Here is a 16,813-nt window from a genome sequence, read left to right on the forward strand (position 1 = left end):
CATCCACCATGGCATTTTCAAAGTACAGTCATATTTCTCCTTTTTAAAACTTTGGCTGGGGGACGGAGGCAGGAGAGGGAGGGTGGACTTGTTGGGGGGACCCCATTGTGAGAGTGGGAAGTCTAGCCTTCTTTTTGTGCTTGCCCTCTTCTGGAGTTTTAACTTTGCTGGTCTATTCCCCCAAGTTCCCTTATGATCTTGATGTCAGGAGTAGATGCCATTCCAATTCTCGTGTTTTCATGGACACACTTTGTGTTTTTGGTACCCCTGCAGCTAGATGCTTTCTTTGAGCCAGTTCCATGCATGTTCCAACAAAACTACCGCCAAGACAGTGGTTGGATTCCTTTTTCTTAGGCCACAGTTTAGTGATTATTTCTAAAGCAGCCATTGACTCCTAGCCCATCTTCATTCTTTAGGTTAGAAAAATTTCAAGTTTGAGGAAATTTGTTCATTCATATATATGCAAAGGTCATTTTCTTTCTTTTAAGGTAAATTTTACTTACATGACCTGCACAATCGTAAGTGTACTAAATTAATGAGTTTTGACAAATGTATACCCTTGTGTAACCTATACACCAGTCAAGATATAGAATATTTCCGTCACCTGAGGAAGATCTGTCATGCCCTTTTCCTGTCCATCTCTGCCTGCCAAAGAAACCCTGGTTCTGATTTCTGTGACCATGGGTTAGATTGCCTATTGTTGAATGTCATATAAATGGAGCCATGTGGTGTATACTCTTTTTATGTCTTGGTTTTTTTCATGCAGTATAAATATTTTTTAACACCATAATATTTTTGAGATTTACTTATTTTTTTTAATATGAAATTTATTGTCAAATTGGTTTCCATATAACACCCAGTGCTCATCCCAACAGGTGCCCTCCTCAATGCCCATCACCCACTTTCCCCTCCCTCCCACCATCAACCCTCAGTTTATTCTTAGTTCTTAAGAGTCTCTTAGGGTTTAGCTCCCTCCCTCTCTAACTTTTTTTTTCCCCCTCCCCATGGTCTTCTGTTAAGTTTCTCAGGATCCACATAAGAGTGAAAACATATGGTATCTTTCTCTGTATGACTTATTTCATTTAGCATACCACTCTCCAGTTCCATCCATGTTGCTACAAAAGGCCATATTTCATTCTTTCTCATTGCCACGTAGTATTCCATTGTGTATATAAACCACACTTTCTTTATCCATTCGTCAGTTGATGGACATTTAGCCTCTTTCCATAATTTGGCTATTGTTGAAAGTGCTGCTATAAACATCGGGATACAAGTGCCCCTATGCATCAGCACTCCTGTATCCCTTGGGTAAATTCCTAGCAGTGCTATTGCTTGGTCATAGCAATTTTTAATTTTTTGAGGAAGCTCCACACTGTTTTCCAGAGTGGCTGCACCAGTTTGCATTCCCACCAACAGTGCAAGAGGGTTCCTGTTTCTCCACATTATGTTACTGTGCATATTAGGAATTCATTTAAAAATTATTATTATTATTATCATTATTATTATTCTGTTATATAAAAAGACTATTTTCCCATTCTCTTTTTGATGGAGATTTGGATTGTTTCACATTCCTGGCTATTGTGAATGAGGCTGTTGTGAACATTTTTGTATAAGTATTCTTATTCTTCTTGGGCCTAGAGGTAGAATTGCTGGGTCTTGGGCTTTGTTATGTTTAACTCAACAAGAAACTGCCAAACTGTTTTCAAGAGTTGTTCCATTTTATACACACCAGCAATGAATGAGGGTGTGTTAGATGCTCATTGCTACATATCCTCACTAACTTAGTGTCTTCAAATGAGTCTTTCATTTTAGCCATCATAGTGGATCTTAGGCTAGTTTTAATTTGAATTACTCCAATGATTTTAATTATGTTGAGCATCTGTTCATCTGTTTATTGGCTATTTGTATACCTGTTTTTATGAAGTATCCAAGTCTTTTACTGTTTTTTTTTATTGAATTGTTTTTATTTTTGATTTGAAGTTGTTTATATATTCTAATACAAGACCTTTATCAGGTATAGGTGTTGTAAATATTTATGTCCTTTCCAAGAAATCTTTGCCTATCTCAAAGTCACAAAGATATTCTCTATGTCTTTTTCTATAACCTGTTTAGTTTAGCTCTTACATGTATGGTGTGAGGTAGGGGTTCAAGGTTAATTTTTTTTTCATGTTTATTTCATCACCATTTTTTGAAGATTTTTCTTTCCTCTAATTGCCTTGACACCTTTGTTAAAAACAGTTGACTGTATGTTTGTGGGTCTGTTTCTGTATTTAATTCTGCTTCATTGATGTATTTGTCTGTCCTTAAGCCATTGCCATATTACTAGAGGCCTTAATGTTCTTTTTAAAAACTGTTTTGGCTGTCTAGGTTCTTTGCATTTCTACATATTTTTAGAATCAGCCAGTCCATTTCTATAAAAAGTATATTGAGATTTAGTATATATTGTCATGAGATCTGCACTTTTTTTTTTTTTTTTAACATTTATTTATTTTTGAGACAGAGAGAGACAGAGCATGAATGGGGGAGGGGCAGAGAGAGAGGGAGACACAGAATCCGAAGCAGGCTCCAGGCTCTGAGCCATCAGCCCAGAGCCCGACGCGGGGCTCGAACTCACAGACCGCGAGATCGTGACCTGAGCTGAAGTCGGACGTTTAACCGACTGAGCCACCCAGGCGCCCCAGAGATCTGCACTTTTAAAAATTGCTTTTGTTTTGATCTATTTTTGTGGAAGAAGGAGTCCTTATAACCTGAAATTTTTGTTTTTAATTCAGAATATATTGTGTGGGGGTTGATATGATTCTGAAATTTTCTCTTTGGATTTTTTTTTTCATTTTGCTGTAGCTTTGGTCTCTAAAAAGCTTAACACTTTTTAAAAAGAGTTTTACTCTAGAGGCACCTGGGTGGCTCAGTCGGCTAAGCGTCTGACTCTTGATTTCAGCTCAGGTCATGATCTCATGCTTTCAGGAGTTCAAGCCCCACATCGGGCTCTGCACTGACAGTGTGGAGCCTGCTTGGGATTCTTTCTCTCTCTGCCCCTCTCTGTACCCCTCCCCCACTCACACTGTCTCTCTCTCAAAATAAATAAACTTTAAAAAAAGAGTTTTATTATTTATGTTAGTAATATTTGTTGTTAAAGAAAAATGAGAAGATAAAGATGAGCGAAAAAAAACATCAAGCAACTTTAAGCATCATAGAGTTAACTACTCTATTAATGTTATGATGTATAACCTTCCAAATGTTCAATAAATAGCATCTTATGTAGAAATAAATACATGTATGTGTACATATATCAAGAATATAATATTCTATAGACTTGTAACCTGCTGTATTTGTTTTAGTCTCCTGTGGCTGCCATAACCAGATAACACACTGGTGGTTTAAACAACAGAAATATATGTTCTCACAGTTCTGGAGGCTGGAAGTCCAAGATTAAAGTGTTGGCAGGTTTGCTTTCTCCTGAGGCATCTCCCTGGCTTTCAGACCACTGCCTTGCCTACTTGCTAAGTCCTTACATGGCCATTTCTCTCTAGCTAAGAATGCGTCTTTTCCTCTTCTTATAAGGATACCAGTCTTACTGAATTAGGGTCCAATCCTTAGGACCTCATTTATTACCCCTTTAAAGGCCTTATCTCCAAATATATTCATAATGGCAGTTAGGGCTTCAACATACAAGTCTGGGGGGGACACAATTCTGTCCATAACACCTACCTTTAAAATTCACAACATATTACATATTTACATGTTAGTAAATATGTCTGTCATTCTTAATGGCTGTGGTTGATTGTTTAAATATAACTTTTAATCTAAATACCAGTGTAGGGCATTTAGATTTTTTCCCTTTATTTTCTATTAAAAATTCTGTGATAAAAGTATTTTGTGTGTGTGTATGTGTGTGACTATATATCTGTGTATGTATGTATATATACATATATATTTTATATAATTGTCAAATATTGTTAAGATAATTTTTTAAAAGGGGAATTGCTGCAAAGATGTATTTTCTACCCTCCAACTTCTTATTTAGAAAAATTTCAACTCAAAGTTGCAGAATGATAGAATAGTAAACATTCATATTCCTTTGGTCTAGATTCACTAATTTAAAAATTTTTGCGGGGCATCTGGGTGGATCAGTCAGTTAAGCATGTGACTCTTGATTTCAGCTCATCTCATGGTTCATTAGTTCGAGCCCCATGTCAAGCTGTACACTAATAGTGCTGGGGCCTGTTTGAGATTCTCTCTCACTCTGCCTCTCCTCCACGCACACACGTGCTCTCTCTCTCTCTCTCTCTTTCAAAATAAATAAACTTTAAAAAATTAAGAAGTTTGCATACAGTTCTTTTTTTCTCTTTGTTTATAAACACATTTCTTTCTGAACCATTTGAAAGTAGATTGCAGACATCATGACACCACCTCCAAAAATTTCAAAGCTGAGAATTTTTTTCTCAGATAGTGACCTGTTAACTTGTTGATTATCTTAGTGACCCAAACTATAGTTATCTAGGTGGCACTAGATAACATACCAAGTGAAATTTCAGTTTTTATTAAATCTGTTCATGAGGGGCGCCTGGGTGGCTCAGTGGGTTAGGCATCTGACTTTGGCTCAGGTCATGATCTCAAGGTTTGTGGGTTCAAGCCCCACATCAGACTCTGCTGTCAGCACAGAGTTTGCTTCGGATCCTCTATCCCCCTCTCTCTCTGCACCCCCCCCCCCCCGCCAGCTCATGCTATCTCTCTCTCTGTCTCTGAAAAATAAAAAATAAACATTAAAAAAAAAAAAGCTATTCATGAAACTCTTTTAACTTTTTTCCTAGTGACTCCAATGGGATCAGGTAACAATCGACCTCAGGAAATAGAAATTGGAGAGTCTGGTTTTGCTCTGTTATTCCCTCAAATTGAAGGAATAAAAATACAACCCTTTCATTTTATTAAGGACCCAAAGAATTTAACACTAGAAAGACATCAACTCACTGAAGTAGGTAAGTCAATGTTATTTACCATTAATTGCCCAATTTGATTGTGTTTGTTCCTTTGAGAGAGTCTGAATTAAGTATACATGTTACTAATAAATGTATTTGTATTTAATTCTGAATTTTGAAGCACTTCTTTCTCTTTGATACTTTACCATTTTGCTATTTTAGTTTTCTGGAAAGCTTTTTTTAAGCATTGTTTTACACTAATAAATAGCATTTATTGTGAAATTTTTTTTTTTATTAAATACAGATTAGTTCTATGTCAACTAATTAGAAAGATGGGAATAAGTATAGTGAACTTGAGAAATTTTAGAAAAGCTATAAGTTAAGGCAGAGTCTGTCAAACAAGGATTTACTAGGACATGTAAGACAGGAAGTTTGGCTAGAGTAGGCAAGATGATGAGAGGTGATTTTGAAGAGATAAAGCATTGGCTTAATTTCCAGGATCTGATGAGAAAGCCTAATTTAATATATATAATAAGCAGCAGAGTAGGTACTCAAGCAGAACAGTGTTAAGACTTTTTGTTTACATCTACAGATGAACTGATTGGCATTAACTTATTTTAAAAAGTCTCTGTTGGTGTGAAAAATATTCAGTGGTTACCTGGCTATGCATCAATCAGCCACCCTATAGAGATAAGCTTCCATTATTTGAAATGGCACTGACTCCAGCAGGAATAAAAAAACTGTAGCAACAAAGGGAAAATTTGTGATTGGTTTATTAACGAGAAAAAAAAGGAGTCTACGCATTGAGACTGGCTTGTGCAACTGTCTTTTACAATGCAAAAAGACTTAAAGTGGCTGGTGGGGATGGGATGAGAAGTACAGAAGAAGGAGGCATTGACTGCAGAGACCAGCAGCTAGCAGCAGCTGGCCTCTTGATAATGTGGAAGAGAGTTGTCAGGTACAGGTAAAACATGGGAAGTTTCAACAGCTAGCCTGTAGGGTAAGGTGGGAAACTATAGCTAGTAAGAATGCAGGCTATAGCTGCCCTAGTTCTGTTACATTCCAGCTTTCCTAATTTAGGACAAATTTCTTAACTTTTCTAAGCCTCTGTTTCCCATCTGTAAAGGGGAAATAACTGACTTACAGAGTTATAAGCACGAGATACAATGACTTCTATAAAACACTTAGCCAAATACCTTGCTCTATAGATGGTAGGCTAATGTTGGCCCCTGTACCTTAGGCAGGCTTTGCAGTGGGTCACAGTGATCCATCTGCACTGTGGCTTGTGTTGTGTGGAGGAATCGACTGGTGGGAGGGACATTCAGGAAAAGGACAGTGAAGGTCTTGGGTATTCTTTTTTTTTTTTTCCTATTAATCTGTCCTTTTTCAATTTATTTTTTTTTCTTTTTTATTATGAAATTTATTGTCAAGTTGGTTTCCATACAACACCCAGTGCTCATCCCAAAAGGTGCCCTCCTCAATACCCATCACCCACACACCCCTCCCTCCTACCCCCCATAAACCCTCAGTTTGTTCACAGTTTTTAGGAGTCTCTTATGTTTTGGTTCCCTCCCTCTCTAACCATATTTTTTTCTTCCCCTCCCCCATGGTCTTCTGTTAAGTTTCTCAGCATCCACATAAGAGTGAGAACATATGGAATCTGTCCTTCCCTGTATGACTTATTTCATTTAGCATAACACTCTCCAGTTCCATCCATGTTGCTACAAAAGGCCATATTTCATTCTTTCTCATTGCCACGTGGTATTCCATTGTGTATATAAACCACAATTTCTTTATCCATTCGTCAGTTGATGGACATTTAGGCTCTTTCCATAATTTAGCTACTGTTGGGAGTGCTGCTACAAACATTGGGGTACAAGTCCCCCTATGCATCAGTACTCCTGTATCCGTTGGGTAAATTACTAGCAGTGCTACTGCTGGGTCATAGGGTAGGTCTATTTTTAATTTTTTCAGGAACCTCCACACTGTTTTCCAGAGCGGCTGCACCAGTTTGCATTCCCACCAACAGTGCAAGAGGGTTCCCATTTCTCCACATCCCCTCCAGCATCTATAGTCTCCTGTTTTGTTCATTTTAGCCACTCTGACTGGCATGAAGTGATAATCTGAGTGTGGTTTTGATTTGTATTTCCCTGATGAGGAGCGTCGTTGAGCATCTTTTCATGTGCCTGTTGGCCATCTGGATGTCTTCTTTAGAGAAGTGTCTATTCGTGTTTTCTGCCCATTTCTTCACTGGGTTATTTGTTTTTCGGGTGTGGAGTTTGGTGAGCTCTTTATAGATTTTGGATACTAGCCCTTTGTCCGATACGTCATTTGCAAATATCTTTTCCCATTCCGTTGTTTGCCTTTTAGTTTTGTTGATTGTTTCCTTTGCTGTGCAGAAGCTCTTTATCTTCATGAGGTCCCAATAGTTCATTTTTGCTTTTAATTCCCTTGCCTTTGGGGATGTGTCGAGTAAGAAATTGCTGTGGCTGAGGTCAGAGAGGTCTTTTCCTGCTTTCTCCTCTAGGGTTTTGATGGTTTCCTGTCTCACATTCAGGTCCTTTATCCATTTTGAGTTTGTTTTTGTGAATGGTGTAAGAAAGTGGTCTAGTTTCATCCTTCTGCATGTTGCTGTCCAGTTCTCCCAGCACCATTTGTTAAAGAGACTGTCTTTTTTCCATTGGATGTTCTTTCCTGCTTTGTCAAAGATTAGTTCGCCGTACGTTTGTGGGTCTAGTTCTGGGGTTTCTATTCTATTCCATTGGTCTATGTCTGATTTTGTGCCAATACCATGCTGTCTTGATGATTAAGCTTTGTAGTAGAGGCTAAAGTCTGGGATTGTGATGCCTCCTGCTTTGGTCTTCTTCTTCAAAATTACTTTGGCTATTCAGGGCATTTTGTAGTTCTATACGAATTTTAGGATTGCTTGTTCTAGCTTTGAGAAGAATGCTGGTGCAATTTTGGTTGGGATTGCATTGAATGTGTAGATAGCTTTGCATAGTATTGATATTTTAACAATATTTATTCTTCCAACCCGTGAGCACGGAATGTTTTTCCATTTCTTTATATCTTCTTCAATTTCCTTCATAAGCTTTCTATAGTTTTCAGCATACAGATCTTTTACATCTTTGGTCAGGTTTATTCCTAGGTATTTTATGATTCTTGGTGCAGTTGTGAATGGGATCAGTTTCTTTGTCTTTCTATTGCTTCATTATTAGTGTATAAGAATGCAACTGATTTCTGTACATTGATTTTGTATCTTGCAACTTTGCTGAATTCATGTATCAGTTCTAGCAGACTTTTGGTGGAGTCTATCGGGTTTTCCATGTATAATAGCATGTCATCTGCAAAAAGTGAAAGCTTAACTTCATCTTTGCCAATTTTGATGCCTTTGATTTCCTTTTGTTGTCTGATTGCTGATGCTAGCACTTCCAACACTATGTTAAATACCAGCGGTGAGAGTGGACATCCCTGTCGTGTTTCTGATCTCAGGGAAAAAGCTCTCAGTTTTTCCCCATTGAGGATGATATTAGCTGTGGGCTTTTCATAAATGACTTTTATGATGTATAAGTATGTTCCTTCTATCCCGACTTGCTCAAGGGTTTTTATTAAGAAAGGATGCTGGATTTTGTCAAATGCTTTTTCTGCATCTATTGACAGGATCATACGGTTCTTATCTTTTCTTTTATTAATGTGATGTATCACATTGATTGATTTGAGAATGTTGAACCAGCCCTGCATCCCAGGAATGAATCCCACTTGATCATGGTGAATAATTCTTTTTATATGCTGTTGAATTCGATTTGCTAGTGTCTTACTGAGAATTTTTGCATCCATATTCATCAGGGATATTGGCCTGTAGTTCTCTTTTTTTACTGTGTCTCTGTCTGGTTTAGGAATCAAAGTAATGCTGGCTTCATAGAATGAGTCTGGAAGTTTTCCTTCCCTTTCTATTTTTTGGAATAGCTTGAGGAGGATAGGTATTATCTCTGCTTTAAATGTCTGGTAGAATTCCCCTGGCAAGCCATCTGGACCTGGACTGTTATTTGTTGGGAGATTTTGATAACTGATTCAGTTTCTTCGCTGGTTATGGGTCTGTTCAAACTTTCTATTTCTTCCTGTTTGAGTTTTGGAATGTGTGGGTGTTTAGGAATTTGTCCATTTCTTCCAGGTTATCCAGTTTGTTGGCATATAATTTTTCATAGTATTCCCTGATAATTGCTTGTATTTCTGAGGGATTGGTTGTAATAATTCCATTTTCATTCATGATTTTATCTATTTGGGTCCTCTCCCTTTTCTTTTTGAGAAGCCTGGCTAGAGGTTTATCAATTTTGTTTATTTTTTCAAAAAACCAACTCTTGGTTTCATTGATCTGCTCTACAGTTTTTTTAGATTCTATATTGTTTATTTCTGCTCTGATCTTTATTATTTCTCTTCTTCTGCTGGGCTTGGGGTGTCTTTGCTGTTCTGCTTCTGTTTCCTTTAGGTGTGCTGTTAGATTTTGTATTTGGGATTTTTCTTGTTTCTTGAGATAGGCCTGATTGCAATGTATTTTCCTCTTAGGACTGCCTTTGCTGCATCCCAAAGCATTTGGATTGTTGTATTTTCATTTTCATTTGTTTCCATATATTTTTAAATTTCTTCTCTAATTGCCTGGTTGACCCATTCATTCTTTAGTAGGGTGTTCTTTAACCTCCATGCTTTTGGAGGTTGTCCAGACTTTTTCTTGTGATTGATTTCAAGCTTCATTGCATTGTGGTCTGAAAGTATGCATGGTATGATCTCAATTCTTGTATACTTATGAAGGGCTGTTTTGTGACCCAGTATGTGATCTGTCTTGGAGAAGGTTCCATGTGCACTCGAGAAGAAAGTATACTCTGTTGCTTTGGGATGCAGAGTTCTAAATATATCTATCAAGTCCATCTGATCCAGTGTATCATTCAGGGCCCTTGTTTCTTTATTGATCCTGTGTCTAGATGATCTATCCAGTGTTGTAAGTGGAGTATTAAAGTATTAATTTGCCCCTGCAATTATCACATTCTTATCAATAAGGTTGCTTATGTTTGTGATTAATTGTTTTATATATTTGGGGGCTCCGGTATTCGGCGCATAGACATTTATAATTGTTAGCTCTTCCTGATGGATGGACCCTGTAATTATTATATAATGCCCTTCTTCATCTCTTGTTACAGCCTTTAATTTGAAGTCTAGTTCTCTCTGATGTAAGTATGGCTACTCCAGCTTTCTTTTGACTTTGAGTAGCATGATAGATAGTTCTACATCCCCTCACTTTCAATCTGAAAGTGTCCTCAAGTCTAAAATGAGTCTCTTGTAGACAGAAAATAGATGGGTCTTTTTTTTTTATCCATTCTGATACCCTATGTCTTTTGGTTGGCGCATTTAGTCCATTTACATTCAGTGTTATTATTGAAAGATATGGGTTTAGAGTCATTGTGATGTGTGTAGGTTTCATGCTTGCAGTGATGTCTCTGGTACTTTGTCTTAGGATCTCTTGTAGGGATGGTTTAGTGGTGATGAATTCCTTTAGTTTTTGTTTGTTTGGGAATACCTTTATCTCTCCTTCTATTCTAAATGACAGACTTTCTGGGTAAAGGATTCTCGGCTGCATTTTTTTTTCTGTTCATCACATTGAAGATTTCCTGCCATTCCTTTCTGGCCTGCCAAGTTTCAGTAGACAGATCCGTCACGAGTCTTATCGGTCTCCCTTTATATGTTAGAGCATGTTTATCCCTAGCTGCTTTCAGAATTCTCTCTTTATCCTTGTATTTTGCCAGTTTCACTATGACATGTTGTGTAGAAGATTGATTCAAGTTACGTCTGAAGGGAGTTCTTTGTGCCTCTTGGATTTCAATGCCTTTTTCCTTCCCCAGTTCAGGGAAGTTCTCAGCTATGATTTCTTCCAGTACACCTTCAGCACCTTTCCCTCTCTCTTCCTCCTCTGGATACCCAATTATGCATACATTATTTCGTTTAGTTATGTCACTTAGTTCTCTAAGTCTCCCATCATACTCCTGGATTTTTTTTATCTCTCTTTTTCTCAGCTTCTTCTTTTTCCATAATTTTATCTTCTAATACACCTATTCTCTCCTCTGCCTCTTCAATTCGAGCTGTTGTCGCCTCCATTTTATTTTGCAGCTCATTTATAGCATTTTTTAGCTCCTCCTGACTGTTTCTTAGTCCCTTGATCTCTGTAGTAATAGATTCTCTGCTGTCCTCTATACTTTTTCCAAGCCCAGCTATTAATTTTATGACTATTATTTTAAAATCATTTTCTGCTATATTGCTTATATCATTTTTGATCAGTTCGTTAGCTCTCACTACTTCCTGGAGTTTCTTTTGAGGAGAATTCCACTGTTTCGTCATTTTGGATAGTCCCTGGAGTGGGAGGGAACTGCAGGGCTCTTCCTCTGTGCTGTCTGGAGTAACTTGAGTTGGTGGGCGGGGCCGCAGTCAGACCTGATGTCTGCCCTCAGCCCACCACTGGGGCCACAGTCAGACTGGTGTGTACCTTATCTTCCCCTCTCCCAAGGGCAGGACTCAGTGTAGAGTGGTGTGGCCTCTGTCTGGGCTGCTTGCACACTGCCATTCTTGTGGTACTGCTTCGATGGGATCTGGCATATTAGCTGGGGTGGATCCACAAGGTGCACAGGGGCGGGAGGGGCAGGCTCAGCTCGCTTTGCCTTCAGTTGGTCCGCTTCGGGAGGGGCCCTGCGGCACTGGGAGGGAGGCAGACCCCTCGGAGGGATGGATCCGCAGAAGCATAGTGTTGGGTGTTTAAGGGGTGCAAGCAAGTTCCATGAAGGGAACTGGTTCCCTTTGAGATTTTGGCTGGGGGATGGGTGAGGGAGACGGCGCTTCCCAGCGCCTTTGTTCCCCGCCAAGCTGAGCTCTGTCCTTCGGGGCTCAACAACTCTCCCTCCCACTCTCCGAGCAGAGCTGTTGACTTATAACATTCCAGATGTTAAGTCCCACTGGCTGTCAGAACACACTCCATCGGGCCCCTCTGCTTTTCCAAGCCAGACTTGGGGCCTCTGCCTTGCTGGGTGGTCTGGCTGCCCCTCCACCACCCCGGCTCCCTCCTGCCAGTCCATGTAGCGCACTGCCTCTCTGCCCTTTCTACCCTCTTCCGTGGGCCTCTTGTCTATGCTTGGCTCCAGAGAGTCCATTCTGCTAGTTTTCTGGTGGTTATCGGGGTAAATTAGGCAGATGGGGGTGGAATGTAAGCGATCAGCAGGACACGGTGAGCCCAGCGTCCTCCTACGCCACCATCTTCTCCCTGTTCTCAGGTCTTGGGTATTCTTATCATCCCATTCAGAAGCATCATGCCAGAGGAAGATACCCATGTTTTGGCTGATGGTGACAATTAATGGTAACTAATACTGAGGCATTATAAACTGGGTACTGTGCTACATACTATTTCTAATCCTCACAGCAGTTTGCCAGATAGAATTTGTTACACAGTATGTTGTTGGTGAGGAGACTAAACTTGTAGTAGTAGAGCAAAGGCTCTTACACTTCATAGTACATAAAGAGAAGACCAGAGTTATCTGTAATGTTAAAGCTACCCGAAATCAAGGATGCCAAACGTTCTCTAAGGAAAACTTCGGATTGTGCCTTTGTGTGTAGCTAAGCTAGAGAGACTTTCTCATGTTATAATGAGACTTGTTGGAAGGCTGGCAGGAGTTAATGGTGCTCAGCAAACTAGATCTCTCTTACACCAGTGGTTAGAAAATCGTGGGCCTGAAACTCAAGGAGGAGTTGAGGTCAGAGATGTTGGTTTGAGAGCCATTTGCACATAGTGTGGTAGGCTGTCTGCGATAATGTCCAGGACAGCTTAATACAGGTTTCAGAAAAGATTCAGCAACAAATTTAGTACAAGGAAGGAAGAAGAGATACAGTTTGATGCTGACAAGAGGATGACCTACTGAGTTCAGTAGGTTCATGATGTAGAAATTATATGTTAATGTCATTCAGCTTGAAAGGTCCCATTGGGTTAGAAAAATTAATTGGATGCAGATTCTGTCTCAGTGCTATTCTGGGAAAGTTGTGACAGATACGTATGTAATTATAACCCAAGTGAGAAAGTAAGGTGTGCCTCTCTATTAGAGAGATCTGGATAGATTGCTCTAAGGATTGCCAGTGGGAAGGAGAGTGAGGAGACTTCATGGGGCAAATACCATTTAAGGCTTTGAAGAATGGGAGACATATGAAAGATAAGAATGGTAACAGGATAGGCTAAATGATTAACAGAAACCTAAACACAGAGTCAGGTAATGAGAAATGTAGGGGAAATAGTAAACAGGTCATTTTCGCAAGCAAAGGTTGTGTGAAGGGGATCATAAGAACAAAGGGTGGGGCACAGTGAAGCCAGGCTAAAGAATGTAGTCAGTAAATGACAACTGTTAACCAGAAATGTTCTCCTATTAGCAAATGTGATTCTCCATAGTGGGGAAATACTGGAAACAGGGAGACTAGTTAGGATCCCCCTGCAAGAGTCTAAGCAAGAAATAATACCAGAGCATGAAGTTCAGGAAATTGAGTGGAGAAAATTAGCAGATCATTAGATATGAAATGAGAAGGAAGACTTAATGACTCATTGATAACTTTGAGTTTTGTGCTTAACAGAGTGGGGTGCTGGTGCTTCAGAGAACAGAAATAGAGAACACTGGGGCAAGAGGAACAGGATTAGGAAAAAATCCGACTCCATTAGACAGGCTCGTTTGGCCTTTAATTCAGTGCTTTTGCTGAAGGTCATATTGCCAGACCTTCTGTGTGTTACCTCTTTTTTCCGTAAGTGAGGATGGTGCCTCCTGGGCATACTCTCTCCTCTGTCCCATAGCACCTTGGGAACCATGATTGAGGTCCTGATGATAGCACTACTTAAAGCTAGAAGCCTAGTTTTGTCATATTACAAGAGAGAGCCAAAATCTTGAGCAAAATAAACCTTCCATTTTATGATAAAATAGTTTACTAGATTTGTAAGACCTTGTTTGCATTACAGCACTAAGTATAGGCCTCACAAACCGAAGGGAAAAGCAGGCCCATGTTTAGTCTGCTATGTGAGGCATTCTTTACTGGTGTCCTTTCCAGAGCCATTTGCTGTCAGCAGTTTTGACTAATTCCAAGGCATCATTTTTATCCTGTTAATGGTATTCAGGAAATTGAAGCTCTGCTTAGATTGAGATGATAATCTGTATTCATTCCATACTATTTTATGGCCACATTTCCTGTATTTTTAAATTTGGACCATTGTCTTTTATGTGCTCAAGAAGATGGAGGAATCTGAGGCAGTCCTCCTTGAGGTGGGTAGTCTATCAGACACTTGTCTCACACCTGTGATTCTCTTTCTCTTTTACAAACCCATCATTCTGACATTCTCCTGGGGCCCAGTGATTTTCTGGGTTACAGTTTTATTTGTAGACACTGATATTAGAAAAGATTTTCCACTAGTTTTTACATTTGAGGTCACAAGAGGAAGTCCTGAAGGGTCCTCCTGCATTTGCTCTTGGAAGGAGAGGAGGGGAAGTGTCAGTTCTGTAACCTACTAACACCAGTTCCTTCTGGGCAGCCACTTTGGAAGTGTGTATTTATTATTACTTATGTCTGGTCTGAGTCAAGTCCTGTAATAGTGGATACAATTTGCATATTTTCTTGTGAATTTTGAAGATGTTGAATTCTCATAGACTTTCTAGGAGCTAAACAGTACATAATGGGTTCTGGTGGGCATTTAAATAAGTGAATTTCTGTGAAAATAAGTGCCTGGCGGAAGTGCTGAGTTTGCTATTAAATTGATGATGTTATGATCTACTTTGTGGGTTGTTCAGGTCCTTTCTGCTTACCACTTTTTGGTCCATTGACTACTCCTCTTGAACTCTGCCAGCAACTGAGAGAGGTGAAAACTAAATTGTTAAGTCGGATTGCAAAAAAAAAAAAAGAGGGACTATATTTTTAAATTATCTAGAGATTTCATAGAGAATCTTGAGGGGGACACCAACAGTGATCAGGTGCAAAGCAGAGAAAGATGTTGCTAAAACCTACGTGATGGAACTTGCTCCGTTTTAGAAGTTTCACAGCCCTTGAGAAAGTTGTAAGTGACAGGAAGGTGGTGCCAGTGTTCTGTTAGGCTTTACTGCCCTTGTGGTAGACGTCATTCAGCTATGGGAGCAAGAGGGGCTAGAAAACACAAACTGTTAACAGGCCGGTGGGGGCTGACTCCCAGGTCACAGTGGTGCATAATACAGCCCCAGCCTACCGTGCCTCCCACCCCCAGCCCCTGTGCCACAGGCTCCATGTCTGTGGACAGGGACAGCTTCTTACTGTATACCACCAGAGATATTTGTGGATAAGGTACATCTCAAAAGCATGACTACACAAAAGCCAGAACCACACAGGTGACCCCCCAGTCAGTTTTGAGGATAGGATACAAGGCTTCTTTTCCCCTCCCTCTAAGTTTGATGTTTACTTTAGATGCATTTAATTCAAGGGGAAATGTTGCCTTAGCTTCATCATTTCAGTATTTGGCTAAACAGATCTAACTTATGGTCGGGGCCCTCACTAAATTAGCCAGATTGTGTTTTGTTAGCTATGCTCTATTGAGCCCGTGGTGGGTACGAGGCCCCTGAATAAGTGCTGCTTTATGACATTATCTTACTATGACTGTAACTGCCCTTGAGACTTGCTCCTGTCCCAGTTTTAGAGGAAGGATCTGAACTTGGCGAAGTCTAGCCTTGCTCAGAGTTCTACATTTGTAAGTGGTTGAGCCTGAGTTCTGACCCTGGTCTGACTCCAGAACCCACATCCTTACTGGGCTGACTTCATACTTCCCTCCCCTAGTGTGAAAAAGATAGGTATCCTATCCTGGGGCCGGGGGAAGTGGTGCTAAAAAACTCAGCTTTGGTCCATGAATTGTTCATGATAGTAGCCTCATTTTACATAGACTTGTACTTTGAAGTAGGTTTCCTACATGCATTTAGATCCCATCACTTTCAAACAGATCATAAAATAGTTGTCTTGAGAATGGCTTCTCTAGAAAGAATAGAAATCTGGACATGCAGACCCAGAGCATTTCCAAGGAGTCCTGGCCTAACTTTGGAATAGTTCTTCCTATTTTGATTTTCCTGAATCTGACATGGTCTTGGTGTCTAGATTTTATCTTATTTTTTAAATTTCCTTTTAGCCTTCTAGTTTATCTTAGCTATGATAAATTTATATTTGCCTTATTTGAAATTAATTTAAGGCAGCTTACAAAGATACAGTATCAGTGGAGGAGTTCTGAATTGAGGGACATGTAGGAAGAACACAGTGAAACCCAGGCTGAGGGTAATACACAAGATTCATATCATCAGCATTTGCTAGAGGTGGTCCACAGGTTTGGCTAAGCCAGAGCAGAAGCAGCCCACCTCTTCCCAATTTTTTGAGAACAGAGATAAATTCTTCTACTGGATTGAAGCAGTTTCTTATGTCACTCTGTGAACACCAGTGGCATCAATAAAAGCAATGGTAGAGTCCAAAGCAGTGAGGTCTGGTTACTGAGCTTTCTGCTTAATCTAATATTTAGATCTGCTAAAGAAATGAATGGCCCACATGCTCTTTTTAGGCGCTCGTTCTACTGTGACTTAGATCTCACAGCTGAATTTCAGGTAACAATGAACTGGAGATTGCATCTTTTAATAGCTGGACTGGATAATAAGTATAGTCACCTGCCCAATAAGCGGCTCACCTAGGGAAATGGCTGGTGTGCTTTCTTAAAGTTGAAAGACCTAAGATACTTGTCCTGAGTAGAGGGCCGTCCTCTTTCCCCACAGAGGTGAACTGAGACAAGACCGAAGGCAGTGCCAAGATTTACTTCAAAAAGAGCTGGGTGGTCTTGTCAGGCA

At 39.8% G+C, this 16,813-nt stretch overlaps 1 protein-coding gene across 7 annotated transcripts in view; it reads left to right on the forward strand.

Moving 5' to 3' along the window:
- Positions 1-16,813, forward strand: part of FBXO22 (F-box protein 22) — a 30,757-nt gene that overhangs the window by 7,759 nt on the left and 6,185 nt on the right. For 6 of the 7 annotated variants that reach the window (XM_060617939.3, XM_078448922.1, XM_060617937.3 and 3 more), the window contains exon 5: positions 4,812-4,976. The exons of the other annotated variant lie outside the window; for it this stretch is intronic. In XM_060617939.3, coding sequence (XP_060473922.1) covers positions 4,812-4,976 — 165 coding nt within the window. The remainder of the gene's footprint in view (positions 1-4,811; positions 4,977-16,813) is intronic. 7 annotated transcript variants of the gene reach the window in all.

This window comes from Panthera onca, chromosome B3 (assembly GCF_046562875.1).
Source record: "Panthera onca isolate mPanOnc1 chromosome B3, mPanOnc1 haplotype 2, whole genome shotgun sequence".
NCBI lineage: Eukaryota > Metazoa > Chordata > Mammalia > Carnivora > Felidae > Panthera > Panthera onca.